Here is a 16,613-nt window from a genome sequence, read left to right as displayed (position 1 = left end):
TATGGTACAAATTACAGAATCTCTGATTATGTATGTGGCAGTACCAAGAATTCCTTGTAAAGTAGAACCCAGTATTTCTTTATCGTAAGAAAAGCCATTATCAAAAAAAGACAATGAGATGGATTGTACTTTCTATGAAGTGTAAAACCATTTACACACTTTACAGTGTGTGTAAATTACTGAATGGGTAGTATTAGCAGTTTTAAGATCACACACACACACACACACACACACACACACAGAGAGAGAGAGAGAGAGAGAGAGAGAGAGAGAGAGAGAGAGAGAGAGAGTGAGTTTTCAAACCTGTTGTATTAAGGTTTAAGACCTGCATTTAGTATCAGTTATTTTTTAAAGAATGTTTGTCTTCTTTAACAGGAAGCTCTCTCACACCATGATTTCACTAAATTTCATCCATTAAAACCACGTCTCTTAGAAGTGGTTGACAAAATGTTGGCTGAAGACATTGCTAATTTGATGGCAATGATTCCTCATGAAGAAGTTACGCATCCAATTGAGCCACATGTGAAAGGTATTATTTGTCAAACATTATTTTACCTTTTAAAAACTTTAGATTGCTGAAGTGAAATGGGGGGGGGGGGGGGGGGGGAAGAGATTGTGTAAAGCTGAGAATTTTTTGATAAAATTGTACAAACTTCAGCATATTTACTTCAGAAGCCTTAAAACTATTAATGGTATGGAGATTAATATTGTTTTCTCATTTGGACTGATTCAGATTGGATGTGAGAGGAAAGAAAGAAGAGGATGTAGAACCTGCCATGGTAATAAAAGCAAAACTGGACTCTTGTTGGAGCCATTGAACAATAAAGGCATTATGGAATATGTAAAGTTTCAATAGATTAACATAAGTCTGCCTGGATGCCAAAATTGATTGTTCATTGGTCAATAAATCTCTGTTTGCAGGAGTGCAAAGTGCTGGTATAATGTCAAAGGTGTTGGATGAGAGAAGCTGTGTACCATCCAGATTTGCTATTATAATTTTTTCTTAAGTAGGTCATCTAAGAGTTGCCAGCATAAAAGTTATTCTCTAAACTAAAAGTCTCCAATATTTATAGAAACATCAAAGACTTCAGCTGTGTCGTCACAAGGTAGTAGAAAGCGATAGCATGCAGTGGGGCAAGTGTTTATTTGTGTGAACAGTATTAGGAAAAGGATAGATTGCTATTCACCATAAAGATGACTTGTTTGGCTTATGATAGTGAAACAATTACTGTTTTCAAAAATGAAAGTACGAATCTGTTTTTAAGCATTCAAAAGCCCTTGAAAAATGGAAGGTATCACTTTTAAGTGGTCTACAGTGAAATTTTTTGTAAAAATTGGCAGTGAATATGCTAAATATGAATTCAGACACATGCATCACATATCAGGTTTTGCCACTTTATCCAATGATTCACCCAGAATGATAGTGGAAATTGCACCGTACTGACAATATATATTGAAAATTTCCCAACCACATTCATATTTAGAATCTTTCACACCACTCTTCACAGAAAGTGTCCCTGTAAACCATAACAGACATGCGTCACTATTTTCCTCATTTCCAGGTATCTCAAATGCTGTTTAAAATTATGGTTCCATTTGTTTAAAAACTGTGGTAGCTTCAATATATTAGACAATAAAATGTATCAGCATAGACCACATAAAAATACCTATGAGTTGAAATTTCACAGTATGACCTCTGTTTCTTAGACAAATGATTCTAACTCAATCAGATCAATCAAATTGTGATACTGTATTGTGCTCTTTAATACTGGCAAGGCCTACTGAAACTTGCTTTCATATTTCTGCATCATTCGTGGTAGCGTTTCAATGAGGTATGTGAAGCAATAGTGAAGTCTCTTTTTCCCTCAAATCTTAATTTAGCATATGTCCTGAAGTGGTACCTAATGGTAAAGGAGGGATGCAGTGGTCTTCATCACACTGAGATTAGGGGTGACCTCTGTTCCAGTAGATATATTGAAATAGGCAGCACTTATATACTAGCTAGGATAGTGATCACTGTCTAGAAGTATTATTTACTGTTAAAAATACTAATCATCATGCTCTGCAGAAATTACATTATTTTGATCCATTACAGTGCTCATTTGTTTAGTACCAGATATAGATCTTGGTGATCGAAAGGGCCCTCTGGGAGGTAGCTCACAAGGGAACCTCCCTATCGCACCCCTCTCAGATTTAGTTATAAGTTGACACAGTGGATAGGGCTTGAAAAACTGAACACAGATCAATCGAGAAAACAGGAAGAAGTTGTGTGGAACCGTGAAAAAAATTAGTAAAATATACAAACTGTGTAGTCCATGCGCAAGATAGGCAACATCAAGGAGAATGTAAGCTCAGGAGCGCCGTGGTCCCGTGGTTAGCGTGAGTAGCTGCAGAGCGAGAGGTACTTGGTTCAAGTCTTCCCTCACCTGAAAATTTTACTTTCTTTATTTTCGCAAAGTTATGATACGTCCGTTCAGTCATTGACGTCTCTGTTCACTGCAATAAGTTTAGTGTCTGTGTTTTGCGACCGCACCGCGAAACTGTGCGATTAGTAGACCAAAGGACGTGCTTCTCCAATGGGAACTGAAAACATTTGATCACAAGGTCATAGGTCAACCGATTCCTCCACGGGAAAACACGTCTGATATATTCTATACAACACTGGTGACGGCATGTGCATCACATGACAGGAATATGTTGTCGACCCATCTAACTTGTACACTTGGCGAATGGGTAAAAATATTCTTCTACCTTGCCCGATTTAGGTTTTCTTGTGGATGTGATAATCACTTCCAAAAAATTGATGAAAACATAAGAGTTTGTTACATAAACTGAAAATAAAAAATTAAACTGTTCACTCGAGGGAAGACTTGAACCTAGGATCTCTCATTCCGTAGCTGCTCTCGCTAACCACGGGACCACGGCGCTCCTTGACTGCCAGTGTCCTTGATGTTGCTTATCTTGCGCATGGACTACTCAGTTTGTATATTTTGCTTATTTTTTTCATAGTTCCACACAACTTCCTGTTTTATCGATTGATCTGTGTTCAGTTTTTCAAGGCCTATCCACCGTGCCAACTTAGAACTAAATCTGAGGGGGGTGCGATGGGGAGGTTCCCTTGTCAGTATACTCTTTACAGTCCAGACCTCACAGTCTGATTTTTATTTTCCATGAAGTCAAAAGAACAGCATGTGCTTTACAATTAATAACTTGCAGGACGCTGACAGACCAGTAGAATGATCAGTAATCATGTGATGTGCTCCAGTGTTTAAGATACTTACAGCACAAAGCTATGTATTGTCATGGTGATAGTGTTAATAATGGTGTTTGTAGGATGAAATACTCTTTGTATTCCAGTAACTATTATATTTAACTGTTCTCTCAATAGTAATAATCACAATCAAGAACAATGCTAGCAAATATGTGCAAAAAATAATCACATGAATGAAGATTAATAGAGAAACAAAAAAACAATGGACTTTGAATTAGTCTGCAACAGCAGGACCATATGGTGCCTAATAACTGTACTTATTAAAAAAAGTTGATATGCAAGTGAAAAATAAAAAGAATAGTATCTTCATTGTAAAATTTTGTTGTGTGGTGGTGCACTAGTCTACATCTGTTGGTAGCTACCAGCTTCTGTAACTTTCATTATATCAGTATGATTACATACGCATTCAGTGGATACTCATTTGTCCTGAAAATTTTAAGATTCCTGTCATTTGTCCATGTTCTTGTTGACATGCATTTTCACCACCATTGTCATGAACAATACCTCATTTATTACTTACAGTGCACAGTTTTGCCCTAAATATCTTTTTTTTTTCTAGTTCAGTTCAGTGCCTCATCATTATAGTTTATACTTAACTGTAATAATTATTGGTATTTTAGCATCTTTGAATCAGATGATTTTATATATGTAGTGAAAACACTGGAATGCCGATTTAGAAAAAATTGTGTGTAAAGAATGGATTGCTTGATATTCAAATGAAATCATTAAATATCACTTGTTACACAGGTGGAATATTTGAAGGTGTTGAGGATAAAGTTAGTCCATTTGGATACAAGAAAGGAGAAGGAGTAGATGCAGGCTCCGGAGAACCAGAGTGGATTGTGAATAAGGAGAGAAGCAAGTATGATGAATTGTTCCGAAGTCTGGGACCAGTTGATGGAAAGCTTTCAGGTTCAGGTAAGTAACAAATTTAAAATATTGCAATTGTCAATTCATTAGATTTTTCATCTTATGCTAAGAGATTTCATTGCTGAATTTATTCTTTATGCACTGTATGTTATAGTGTGCAGATGATGAGTAATGATAGGTGATAGGTGAAAGAAAAGTAATGACAGGCTGGGAGGTATGACATTGGGTAGACTTTTCCAATTATTACAATTTTGTATCTTAAGTAAAGATGAATAAATTAATTTGGCAAACCAGCCTTGCACATGCCGAGACAGAATAGCAGCTGTGACTTCAATTTACAGAATTTCTGTGGTGTGCTCTTCTCCTTATGTGGACTTGTTTGTTACAGCTTTTACACTAGAACGTACCTCAACTTAATTCAAAAAATGCTTCATGGCTAGAATAAGAATATTTCTTAGAATGTATCATAAGTTTGTTTGTTAACATTCCATTACTTATGGAGTAGTGTTCCAGCAGTTTTTGCCCCATTTAGTAATTTAACTTATTAATTCTGTTCTAACCTTGCATTTCTTTCAACAAATTGGCTTTTTGCTTACTTTTGTTTCTTCCAATTTAAATTCAATGCAAAGTGTGCTTTTTCAAGCAATTTCAGGTAGCCTTCATAGTAAGTGCTTCATCCAGCAGTAATGCAATATGGGACACCCTCTCCGAGGAAATTAGTATGCACTATAAAAGATTCATCCATAGAACTTATAAAGCTTCACTTCGAAGTTTATTCTGAGAATGCAGTACTCCCTTAGGCACATATTACATCAACATTTAAATTTTACTTTGGCAAATGCAGATGTGATCTGTTTGTTTGATTCATAGGAGCAATGGTTACTGAAATGTTCAGCAAACTCCACAGGGAGATACTTAAACCAATGTGTCATACAGCTCAAAAAGAATAATATTAAAATTTTAAAAACACAGTGTAGGATATGCTGTATGAAACCACTAACCATTTCTATATAGTGTTGCATCGGAATTGTGATGCTAAAATTGCAGAAATGTTGGTGATGGATGCAAATGAGCACTATGTGCAAGTGAAATGGTCCTGACAGTTTAGTCACCATACTCATTACCACATACTTTATTTTGAAAGCAAGCATATATGAAGTACTCCATACCAAACAACAAATGTGAAATCCGTACTTGAGACTCTTTGCTGTACCAAACACCATATCCCACTCTAGGATGTATGAAGAGCCCAACACAGGTAATTCATGCCAGCAAACTACTGAATGGGACATGGTAGTCTTGCCAGTATTATGTGCTTGGCTATATTAAGTGTCCAGTATAAGACATGGATTCATTTGTGTGTCCTACATAGTAATTTATGCCTTGCAAGTGACTGAATGAAAATAGTTGATAGTGACCAGTCTTTGCCAGTAAAAGAATACCATTTTTAGACAGTCACACACTCCTGTATGGAGAACGTAGAAATAGGCATCCCCGGCATTGAGAAGAAACTGAAAGAATTGGAAGCAGGTAAGACACCAGGTCGAGACAGAATCCTAGTTATGTTTTACAGAGCGTACTCTTTAGCACTGGTTGCTTTCTTAGCTCGCATTTATCGCAGATTGCTCGCCCAGTGCAAAGTCCCAAGCAACTGGAAAAAAGCTTAGGCAGTTTCCGTTTATAAGAAGGGTAAAAGAATAGGCTCACAAAGTTACAGACCTGTGTCCTTAATATTGGTATGCTGCAGAATTGTTGAACATATTCTAAATCTGAAGATAGTAAATTTCTTTGGGATAGAAAAGCTTCTGTTCACAGATTAGCATGGATTTAGAAAGTGTTGCTCATGCAAGACTTGGCTTGCCTTTTTGTTGCATGATATCGTGTGAACTATAGATGAATGGTAACAGGCAGATCCCATATTCCTAGAGTTCTGGAAAGCATTTGACATGGTGTCCCACTGGAGCCTGTTAATGAAGGTCTGAGCATATGGAATAACTTCCCAGATATGAGAGTGGCTCAAAGCCTGCTTAAGTAATAGAACACACATGACCAGTTACGAGAACACGAGAAGACTGTTTGTCAGAGCAGTCCTATTCTTAATGAGAACCATACACAACACTCTGAGTGTACCTCTGACTATAAAGAGAGATTATAGGTCTATTGAAAGTGTCCTTGTTTCACATCCAGGAAGAACATGGGCCTGCTTAGAGTCTGAAAACTGGTAAGACACTGCAAAATAGAACCTTTTTTTGTTGTTTCAATTAAGTCTCAGCAGGCTACAGATCTCCTGGAAAAGAGAACTGCAAACCACTACTAATTAAACAAGGGTTTGGTAATGAGCAAAAATTGAGTGCACATCCCAATATAACTACAGGAAATTTGGGGGCAAGGACAATAGCACACTCGTGGAACATCATACAAAGAGTAATTGGAGACTTGGTGAAAACAGTGGCTTTCATTCAGTCATGTAGCACTCCAACAATGAATGAAAACATTAGGGTGTTATCTATTCTGAATACCATGTATTACTATAATTGTCAAAACACTAAAAATGCATGAAAGGCAAAGAAAGATGCAGTAAATGAGTATTAGCCACTTCAGAGGTGACACACAATGTACCTCCCCACATGCAGTTCGCATAAATTGTGTTGGTGACCACTTGGTGTAGTGTTAGGAGTGTCTTGTGTTCAGCAGTGAAAAAAATTATTAAGAATTAAGAAACAGAAGCTCAGAAAATATCGTATTCAGAATCAAGGAAAGTAGCAACCTCCTCCCAATCCTCCCCCCCCCCCCCCTTCCGCCTTCCACTGCAGCTCCGTCCCTCATCTTGTGTCTGCTAAATTATTTACTTCAATCATGAAGAAAACTGACATTAAGCTGTATAGTGTTGTACAAATGTAAGGTGATACTACCCCAAATATTATTTTTGTGAATGATTTAAACAATAAGAGTTCAGACATATGAACAGTAAATAGTAATGGCAATTTGATGTCACATAATTTCTCACTCAGGCAAGCTAGTCAACCATTGCTGAAGAGAAAAGTAAGGAAACAGCAAAATGATACATCAAAAGATAATAGGTACCAAGTAAAATTGGAAGTTGAGATGAGGAATAAGAAAGACAAAGAAAAAATTGAATTATTGTGGGTTCTGACTGTGTCACTTCCCCTAAGCACTGTGTAACCAATAGTTAATAATTAACCCCTTGTTGTTATAAAATTGTAAGAGGTTTCCCATAACCTTTTCGTGATGTATTGCCTGTTGGTGTGCGTTTGGGGATCTTAGACTAAAGGTTGTGTAGTGACCCCGAAATGAGTGCCCACAGGCAACACATCACCTGTTACTGCTATAGGTCTACATTTGCACATATTCCTTGTATGCCTTGACTTTATATTCTTAAATGATTTACCTTCTTTTGCCCCAACTTTGTTCTGTTTCTATTTGTCTCCAGAGGAAGGAACATAATAAATTCCAAAATTGTAATTTCCTATTTTTTTTATGTTACTGTCAGCTGTTCCTCCACCTCTTCCCACTAAGTGTAATTTGGCTTTTCATCCACAGTTTAAACTAATTCAAATCTATTCCTAATTCTGTTAATTTTTTTTCACAGTGGCAAAGAAAGCTATGGTTGCATCCAAATTGCCAAATCAGGTATTAGGCAAGATCTGGAAGTTATCAGATATAGACAAGGATGGTTTCCTGGATGCAGATGAATTTGCATTGGCTATGCATCTGATTGATATAAAAGTTGACGGTCATAGTTTACCAACTGAACTTCCTGACCACTTGGTCCCTCCTTCAAAACGCAGCTCTTAGCATTGTGGACAGAATCAAATTGAAGGAAGATAGTTACTGATTTTAAAGTATTGGTTAAGAGCTGGACAATATATTTATATACAAATCAGATGTTATTATTTTGCGTGTATACTTCGTGTATCATGAAACATATGCAAACCTATAATGCACAAAATTTGTATACTCTTTCACAAAGAGTTTTGATGTGGAAATTTCTGTCAAAAATACACACCGATTCAAAAACTAAAATTTTATAGACAGACAGAAATCAGACTGTGTGTTTATGATGTTTGTATGTATCATTCCATTCCATTCCATTCCATTCCATTCCATTCCACTCCACCCAACACCACCACCAAAATAACACGTGTGTGTGTGTGTGTGTGTGTGTGTGTGTGTGTGTGTGTGTGTGTTGGTGATGGGTGGGTCAAGTTTAAATTATGTGCTCATTGTTGTAGTTACCTTTATGCTATAGACGTTAAAGCCAAATGTCATGCCACTCAGACCAGATGCTACTGCCCGCATGCAGTTTTAAACAAAATTTCTGAAACAATACAAATTCAAAATAATTTGTTGTAAATACATGGATGCATTCAACATTATGCTCTGTTTGTTAGCTATTAAATCTTTAATGAGTGTAGAATATGATGTATATTTGTTTCATTGAAGCTTTTACTGATGTATCTCAGTAATAAGATTTTGTGATTCCTTTGTTTGTGAGTAAAGTCATTGTTATTCCTAGTCAGTTGAATGAAAAACTATATTCCTATCACTCCTGTGTATTTTAATCTTAAAAGGCAGCTGTTTGTGTCAACTCACATTTTTCATAGTCAATATTTCTAAGAAATAGGTTTTTAAATATGAACCAAAAGTGTCAAATTATATGGAATTTCATAAACCAAATGTGATTACCTGTTCCTTTAATACATGAGCTTGTAGAAATATCTTAACCCATTTATGCCAGCAAAACTTTTTTCAAAAAATATTAAATATTTTGCACAAAATGGATGCAAATTAAATTGTTGTAGATGGGAATTTAATAGAATTTTGTATTTATTTTTTACTTCTTTTTAAAAGCAGATTTGCTTGTGAAAGAACAATAGGCACATAGGCATATATTTTATCAGCATTTCTATAAAACATTTCTTTAGTTTTTTGTATGGTTGCTAGTAAAACATGTTACCATGAAGAGCAGCATTAAACTCTGGTGTTTAGTAGAAACTTTTTTATGACAAAGATGGCATCCTGTTTGTTTTTCTTGGATTATTATGAGGTGATCAATTCTATTGTATCTCGAATCAATATTTTCCAAGCTAAACAGTCTGCTCCATTTCCTATTGCACTCTCTGGATGAACTGCTTTCCAATAGAGCCATTGCAACCCTGCAATGGAATGACAGCTGGTCTAATCGGGCACCATTGTAACAATGTAAATTCCAGGCATTTTGTATAGCAACATACATACAGTGAGTTATCAATGGCATGTACCATTTTTTACCACGAATTGAAATGTGATAAAGGCTTATATTTTCATCACATTGGTCCATTCCGCTCATACTCTTGTTATATACGTGGATTGTATGTGGCTGGGCGATAGAAATCTTCTTTTCTTTCCTAGAGTATTTTGTGACCATATGCAATGGTTCAACTGGAGACACATTTAAGACAATGTATACTATATTTCTGTCATTCCACTGTATCATAATAGATGCCTCCTCTGTCACTTGAGATTGATAGAATCCCCAGACCTTATTTTTTGTTTCATAAGGGGACACACTGATGATCTGTTTTCCCTTATAGTTCCTATCACTCATAACTTGTGGTTCTTTAATTCGTATAGAAGTGGTACAGTTGTGAATTAGTTTTAAAAAACTAAGTGGGAATGGAAGGTACCAATCCTTTCACAGACTATTTCTGCATACTGCAAAGCAAAGCAATGGATTGTCATAGGTTGGACAACTTGTATTTATCTAAAATTTTTGTTTTTGATCCTTAATAATCCATAATACATCACTGCTTGAATGTTGCACTTGCCCACAGTTTGTATCTGTATCTAATTGGCTTGCGTCATATAAACTGTGCCCAAAATATAGCACCATTGCCTCATCAACGCTGTGGTTTTCATGGTGAGGAGCAAAATGTTAAAATAGTTCATTTAGAGCTTAGAAAAGAGGGTGAACCTTTGCAAAATTATCATTCAGGTCAAGAGCATCATTATAACAACAGTGGAGGTTGGAAAAGATAAATTCAAATCTGACTCTACAAAGTGCACTTCAAACAGCTTCATTGAAATAATCTTGTATTTTTTTCCCCACCACAGTCTTCATCTCAGAACTCGAACAGAACCACGTAGAAGCAGGATACATATCAAACATTTCATTTTTCAGTTCTAATGTCACAAAGTATGTTCTTTCTTGCAGCATATCTGTTACTTTCTCCACTAGAAGCTGCAGTTCATATTGTCAAAAAAGCATGGAAATGATTTAAGGGAGATTAATTCAGGCCACACAGCAGGCAAAACAATTCAGGCCACACAGCAGGCAAAACAATTCAGGCCACACAGCAGGCAAAACACTGAGTTTACCATTTTTTCAAACATACAGGTTTTCATTGCAACTTGTAATTGTTTTACTTTTGTCTAAATTATTGTCTTCATGACTACTACTTGCACCACTTATATTCTTACTTTTATCATCTCCCTGAAACTGATTTTCCATTATCTGTTCTTCTTTGCTTTCTTCATCTCAATCTGTATCCACCATTATATGATTGCACCTTTCAAGTAATTCTACTTCAGCCCTCGGCATACTCCATGGTAAGTTGTTGGGTGACATGGTATCTTTTGCCCCAGAATCTTCATCTGACAAGTCAGGGTTTGTTGCATTCATAGGTGGCATAACTATTTCTAAAGTTTTATCATATGTTGTCTCATCTGCCTGCTCAAGAATACGGAGAGTTTCATCAAGTGTTAAACCCCCAAAACATAAATATAAGATTATAATATTTTGTATTGCTGAAATAGTGCTGATATGTTCGTGAGAATGACTATTGACCTTTAAAAAGGATATCAAAAAATATTTGTTGTATGTTACAAAGCTATTATAACTGCAAAATTTTTTTACTTTTAAAACAAAAATATGCCTTTGGAAGTTAACAATATTATTGTACAGCTCAGTACTTCAAGATGAACACATAAAAACTTACCTTTTGATACGTATGATGATGCAAAAAGGCCAGCCAAGATATTGATTATCTGCATCAACAGTCACTTCCAAGAATGCAAAACTCAAGCAACCTTGATAATGTGTAGCTGTGCTAGCCATGTGTGCCAACTGGTTGCAAAAATAGTACCTACATTAACTAATAAAATTTACAAACATTACCACTGTCCTTATAGGAGGACAGTAGGCAGGTCAGGGTTAAATAGTACCCACCTACCCACGTGCGATTTAAATTTTGGGGTGCTGTTGGAAAATGATAGTTTTAACTATAGTCCATCATATCATCTTGTCCTTTCTCCTTGAATGAAATGCACAGTTATTATTTTGGTGTGCTACAGTTAAATTAACTTGATACAACTATGTAATGTAAGGCATTAAAAAAAGTTTTTACGTTGTGATTGTGCTTGTTCAGAGATTGTCAGAATATGAATTGTAACTGAAGTTGATGTTGAGTATAAATTTGAAACCCACACCTCCTCCCTACCTTCATTTCTTTCCCAACATTGTGACTAGCATCAGTCATTCTATCATAACCGTACATTTTCAGTTGATATATGACAAAAATTACACTATAGCAGAAACTTTGTGTCATTCCTCATTGACAGATATTTTTGTATCAAAACAAGTATTAAATGAAAGAATATATTTCAATATAAATTTTTGCTATACAATTTATGAACAGAGTGCTTGTTCACCACTGATTATTTGATGTTAACAGTCTATCCACTGTGCAGACTTACAGCTAATGTGGGACAGTTCTTCAACATGGGAAACTGTATGGTAATGGATTGTTTTAGTAGGTTTCTGGTGAACCATCTTTACAAACAGGTGCAGAGTGGGTCAGAAATAAAAGTAAATTAAGAAACTGACAGAAATTCAGATATTCACCCTTAATATTTTTGTGGCTTTTGTGTGGGTACTGGATTAACAACAGGCACGAGTGTGTGAAAGTAATTGATGAGATAAACAGTTTAGTGTGAAAAGTTCCTGTGATAGAAGAAAAACCAAAAGTTACAAATAAAATAACTTGGGAGGGGAGTGGAGTGGAGTTGTCTGTTGTTTACCTACCTTTGTGTGCTATTTACTTACCTATAAGATGAGGGTTTTTGCCGAATTTGTCACTAAAAAACAAAATACATCGTCAAAGCTTTGGGTGCTGAGGTCACACTTAGATTTAGTTTCATGATTCCAGAAAGGTGGAATGGGGTGCAGTGAAGACAGCATGGCCAAATGTGGGGAGGGTAGTGGCAAATGGGCAGCAAATTCCGTTGTGCTACTGACCATGAGAACTCATCTTGCTTTTTATGAACATCTACTGTGTTTAAACTGCAGTTTGTCTAAATCAAAAAGTATTTGGACCTGAATTGACTTTACAAAAGGATAAATATTCACCGTAGTATACATTTGTGTAGGAGATAAATTAAATTAATTCTAACATAAATCTGTTCACACAGAACACCTAAAATGTGGTGTAATAAGTGACATGAGGTTCAACAACTACTTCACAGCACTTTTGACTTTCAGTGTTGCAACAAATGATGAAGTGCACTTTTAGCCCAAATTTGTCAGATTTTTGCCAATTTATCACTTAGGAACTGAAAGGGTAACATTGTTATTCAGTTTGCTTCATGCTTTAAGAAGAGTAAATTGTATTGGTTTATAGTGGATGTAAATCACATCTGTGACTCTGTTGAAAAACTATAGAGCTAAAAGTATGCAGTTCATAGTTGGTTCTCATGGGCAATACAAAACTAACTTTTAAGTTAAATGTTATTCCGGATGCAAAGGCCATGCACAATTGCCATGCAGGCAGAAAATTAGATGTCACAGAAGCGAGTGTTCGTAGGTAGGTAAAGTGAAGTATAAATTATAGATCACAGGTTCTACACACCAATCTTTTACAGGACCAAGTTGGGCACGGTTTCATGGACTGTAATAGTAGGTTGTTCCGTATGTGTGAAAGAAACTCAATTAAGGCTTCCCAGTTACTCAAGAAATTATCTGAATGAATCCACTGGAGATAAAGGGTTTTCCAACTACATGTCATGGAATTCAAAGCAAGTAAGAGCTGGTGCATGACAGAGTATGTGACTTACATTACAACACAACTATTAGCTAAGCAACTTTCCATAGTTTTTGACAAAAAACTGCTTGCATCTCAGCATCATATGATCTAAGAAAACACCATAGGTGTCTACAATAGATAGTGTTCACTCTTAAGTATATTGTAAGATACTTTCTACCAATAAAACAGGTTGTAAAATTGATTAATCAAAATATGTTTAAAATAAAAATTTCTCAAGGAGCCTCTTGGAAAAAAGGTAGTTCTTATATTCAGGGACATATGCATTATTTTAATCAGGCTTTAAAACACAGAAATGACAGAAATTAGCAGTGCATTGCATTTAAAATGGAAACTTGTAGAATTCGTACCTTCAGGTTAAGGAAAAGGTCAGTAAGAATTTCTTTTTAAAAATAGAGTGTGTACTGATCTTTTATAGAACATCAGTTAGGCCTCAACATTTATATCGACCATCAGATTCCATGATGAAGTACAATAATTACATGGAACTGAAGTGAACCAATTTGAGGAGGTAATTTGAATACTACAGTCCTCTAATAGGTTTAATATTTATTGGAGAGGCCATGATCCATCATGCTTCAACACTTAAATTAACCCACACAAGTCGGCCATCGCATAACACCACATAAGTAAAATCATATGAAATAGCTAGAAGAAGAGTTTTATTCGCTAATGTTCCTTCATTACCAAAGAACAATGGTTGTTTTTCTTGTGTCTAGATAAGCAGTACAGTTTTCTGAATTACCACTTTAGATTTACACTGATTGGTCAAAGCATTATCATCATCTCTTTAGTAACATGTGGGTCCTCCTATGGAACACAATACAGCTGCAATACTGCATGTCATGAATTCGACAAGTGCTTGGTAGGTTTCTGGAGGTCCACGACACCATTCTATGCACAGGTATGTGGTTTGTGGATGTGGAGCTGGTGCCCAGTAATGTCCCAGGTGGGTTTCTTCAGGTTCAGGTCATAGTGACAAAGACATCAACAAAGTTCACCATCATTCTCCTCACACCACTGCAGCACAATTCTGGCCCTGTGACATGGGCAATTATCCTGCTGGAATATGCCATCGTCATAGGGGAAGACATCAAGTGTGAAGGGATACAGGTGGTCCATAATAGTGTTAACTTAGTCCATAGCTGTCATGGTGCCTTCTGTTACTACCACAGGTCTCATTGAAAGCCAACGTAAATGTCCCCCATGACACAGTACTGCTCTTACCAGCCTGCATCCATGGCACAGTGCATACTTTTCAGCAGCCATTCACTGGAAGATGGCATATCTGGATGTGACTATCGATTTGGTGCAACAAAAAATGTGATTCATGTGACAGGACAACACATTTCCACTGACTCGCAGTCCAGCCTTGAAGACCCCATGCCCACTGCAATCGTAATTTTGTTGTTGGGCCAACATGAGAGCAGGTTGGAGTCATCTGATGTGGGACCCTGTGTTCAATATTGTGCCCAGAATGGTATGCCCTCTTGTTTTCAGATCTGCCACAGACCACCACCTATCCTGCTTTACAGAGTGGGCAAGCCTCCAACCTCCAAGTTTGGTTAAGAGATGTGGATGTCTAACACCTTCCACCCAAGTCATAGTTTCACTGTCCTTCAACCCCTTTCCACACTCATGACATTAGCAAGTGAACAGCTGACCACCTGTGCAGTTTCAGAGAAGTTATTCCCAGGCATATATAGAAATGGATTTGTAGTATAGCCATGGGCACCTCCATTACACCCTTCTAATACCAACCTGTTTATGGGCCATCTAGATAAAACTTCCTAGTCTTCAAACCCTTTGTCTCATTCAGATTCATTGATGGTATCTTCATGATCTGGACTGAGGACCAAGACAGACTATCCTCACTAAATCACCCGCACTGACTCGGGGCCCCTGTCACCCCTCTCTCCACATTCCTAGCCAGCTGCCACCCTCTGAGCGACTAGCCAGCCAACCCCAACCCCATTTCCTGTCTCCCCTCCCTCCCTCCCTCCAACCACCCACCCAACCTGACTCAACACCACCCCAAGCTAGTCCACCTGCCAAACTGCAGCACTAGCACTAATAACATTTAAACTGTTGAGCTTCCAATCCTGGATTTTACTTTCTTGTTATATGGATGTGTAGAACAGTCATCAGTAATACTAAATATCTATACGGTTATATCATAATGAAACATTCTTATGTATCAAAATGAGTATTCACTGGAGAAAGCTGTAAGACTGAAAGACAGAACGGCTGTCCATTACTTACCCTCAACAAAGTGGACCACCCACAAATTGGGATCTGAGTGATCTGTTCCTCCAATCTTGCCATAGCACGCACGCGCGCGCGTGTCTTGAAAGGAGGATATAAGATGAACATCAACAAAAGCAAAACGAGGATAATGGAATGTAGTCAAATTAAATCGGGTGATGCTGAGGGGATTAGATTAGGAAATGAGACACTTAAAGTAGTAAAGGAGTTTTGCTATTTAGGGAGTAAAATAACTGATGCTGGTCGAAGTAGAGAGGATATAAAATGTAGACTGGCAATGGCAAGGAAATCGTTTCTGAAGAAGAGAAATTTGTTAACATCGTGTATAGATTTAAGTGTCAGGAAGTCGTTTCTGAAAGTATTTGTATGGAGTGTAGCCATGTATGGAAGTGAAACATGGACGATAACCAGTTTGGACAAGAAGAGAATAGAAGCTTTCGAAATGTGGTGCTACAGAAGAATGCTGAAGATAAGGTGGGTAGATCACGTAACTAATGAGGAGGTATTGAATAGGATTGGGGAGAAGAGAAGTTTGTGGCACAACTTGACTAGAAGAAGGGATCGGTTGGTAGGACATGTTTTGAGGCATCAAGGGATCACAAATTTAGCATTGGAGGGCAGTGTGGAGGGTAAAAATCATAGAGGGAGACCAAGAGATCAATACACTAAGCAGATTCAGAAGGATGTAGGTTGCAGTAGGTGCTGGGAGATGAAGAAACTTGCACAGGATAGAGTAGCATGGAGAGCTGCATCAAACCAGTCTCAGGACTGAAGACCACAACAACAACAACAACAACAACAACGAATGGTGTCAATGCAGTAACTACGGTGGTAGCTTGAACTAACAACTGTAAACAACAGGTGTGCTTTCAGCCAGGCAAGTGTAAGCAGACAATGTCAAGTAGTGGACATGCAGCTTTGTTGGGTATCAACATTCTCGCAAATTACAATGTAGCAATGTCTGTAAATCAAATTTCCAAGACATCTTCAGAATGTTTTGACAAAGAGAAAAGTGCGTACAAAGTTTGTCTCCCACACAAAAACAATGATTTGTAGACACCTGCCATGACCTGACTGAAATGAAAATGCAGACAATTCTTTGCTGGAAA

At 37.1% G+C, this 16,613-nt stretch overlaps 1 protein-coding gene across 1 annotated transcript in view; it reads left to right on the top strand.

Annotated features, from left to right (window-relative positions):
• Positions 1–8,708, top strand: part of LOC126248300 (EH domain-containing protein 3-like) — a 35,795-nt gene extending 27,087 nt beyond the window's left edge. The window contains exons 4-6 of the mRNA XM_049949166.1: positions 376–529; positions 4,019–4,189; positions 7,752–8,708. Coding sequence (XP_049805123.1) covers positions 376–529; positions 4,019–4,189; positions 7,752–7,957 — 531 coding nt within the window. The 3' untranslated portion in view covers positions 7,958–8,708. The remainder of the gene's footprint in view (positions 1–375; positions 530–4,018; positions 4,190–7,751) is intronic.
• Positions 8,709–16,613: the final 7,905 nt, after the last annotated feature.

This window comes from Schistocerca nitens, chromosome 3 (genome assembly GCF_023898315.1).
Source record: "Schistocerca nitens isolate TAMUIC-IGC-003100 chromosome 3, iqSchNite1.1, whole genome shotgun sequence".
In the NCBI taxonomy this organism is placed as follows: Eukaryota; Metazoa; Arthropoda; class Insecta; order Orthoptera; family Acrididae; genus Schistocerca; species Schistocerca nitens.
This window is presented reverse-complemented; position numbering and strand designations above follow the sequence as displayed.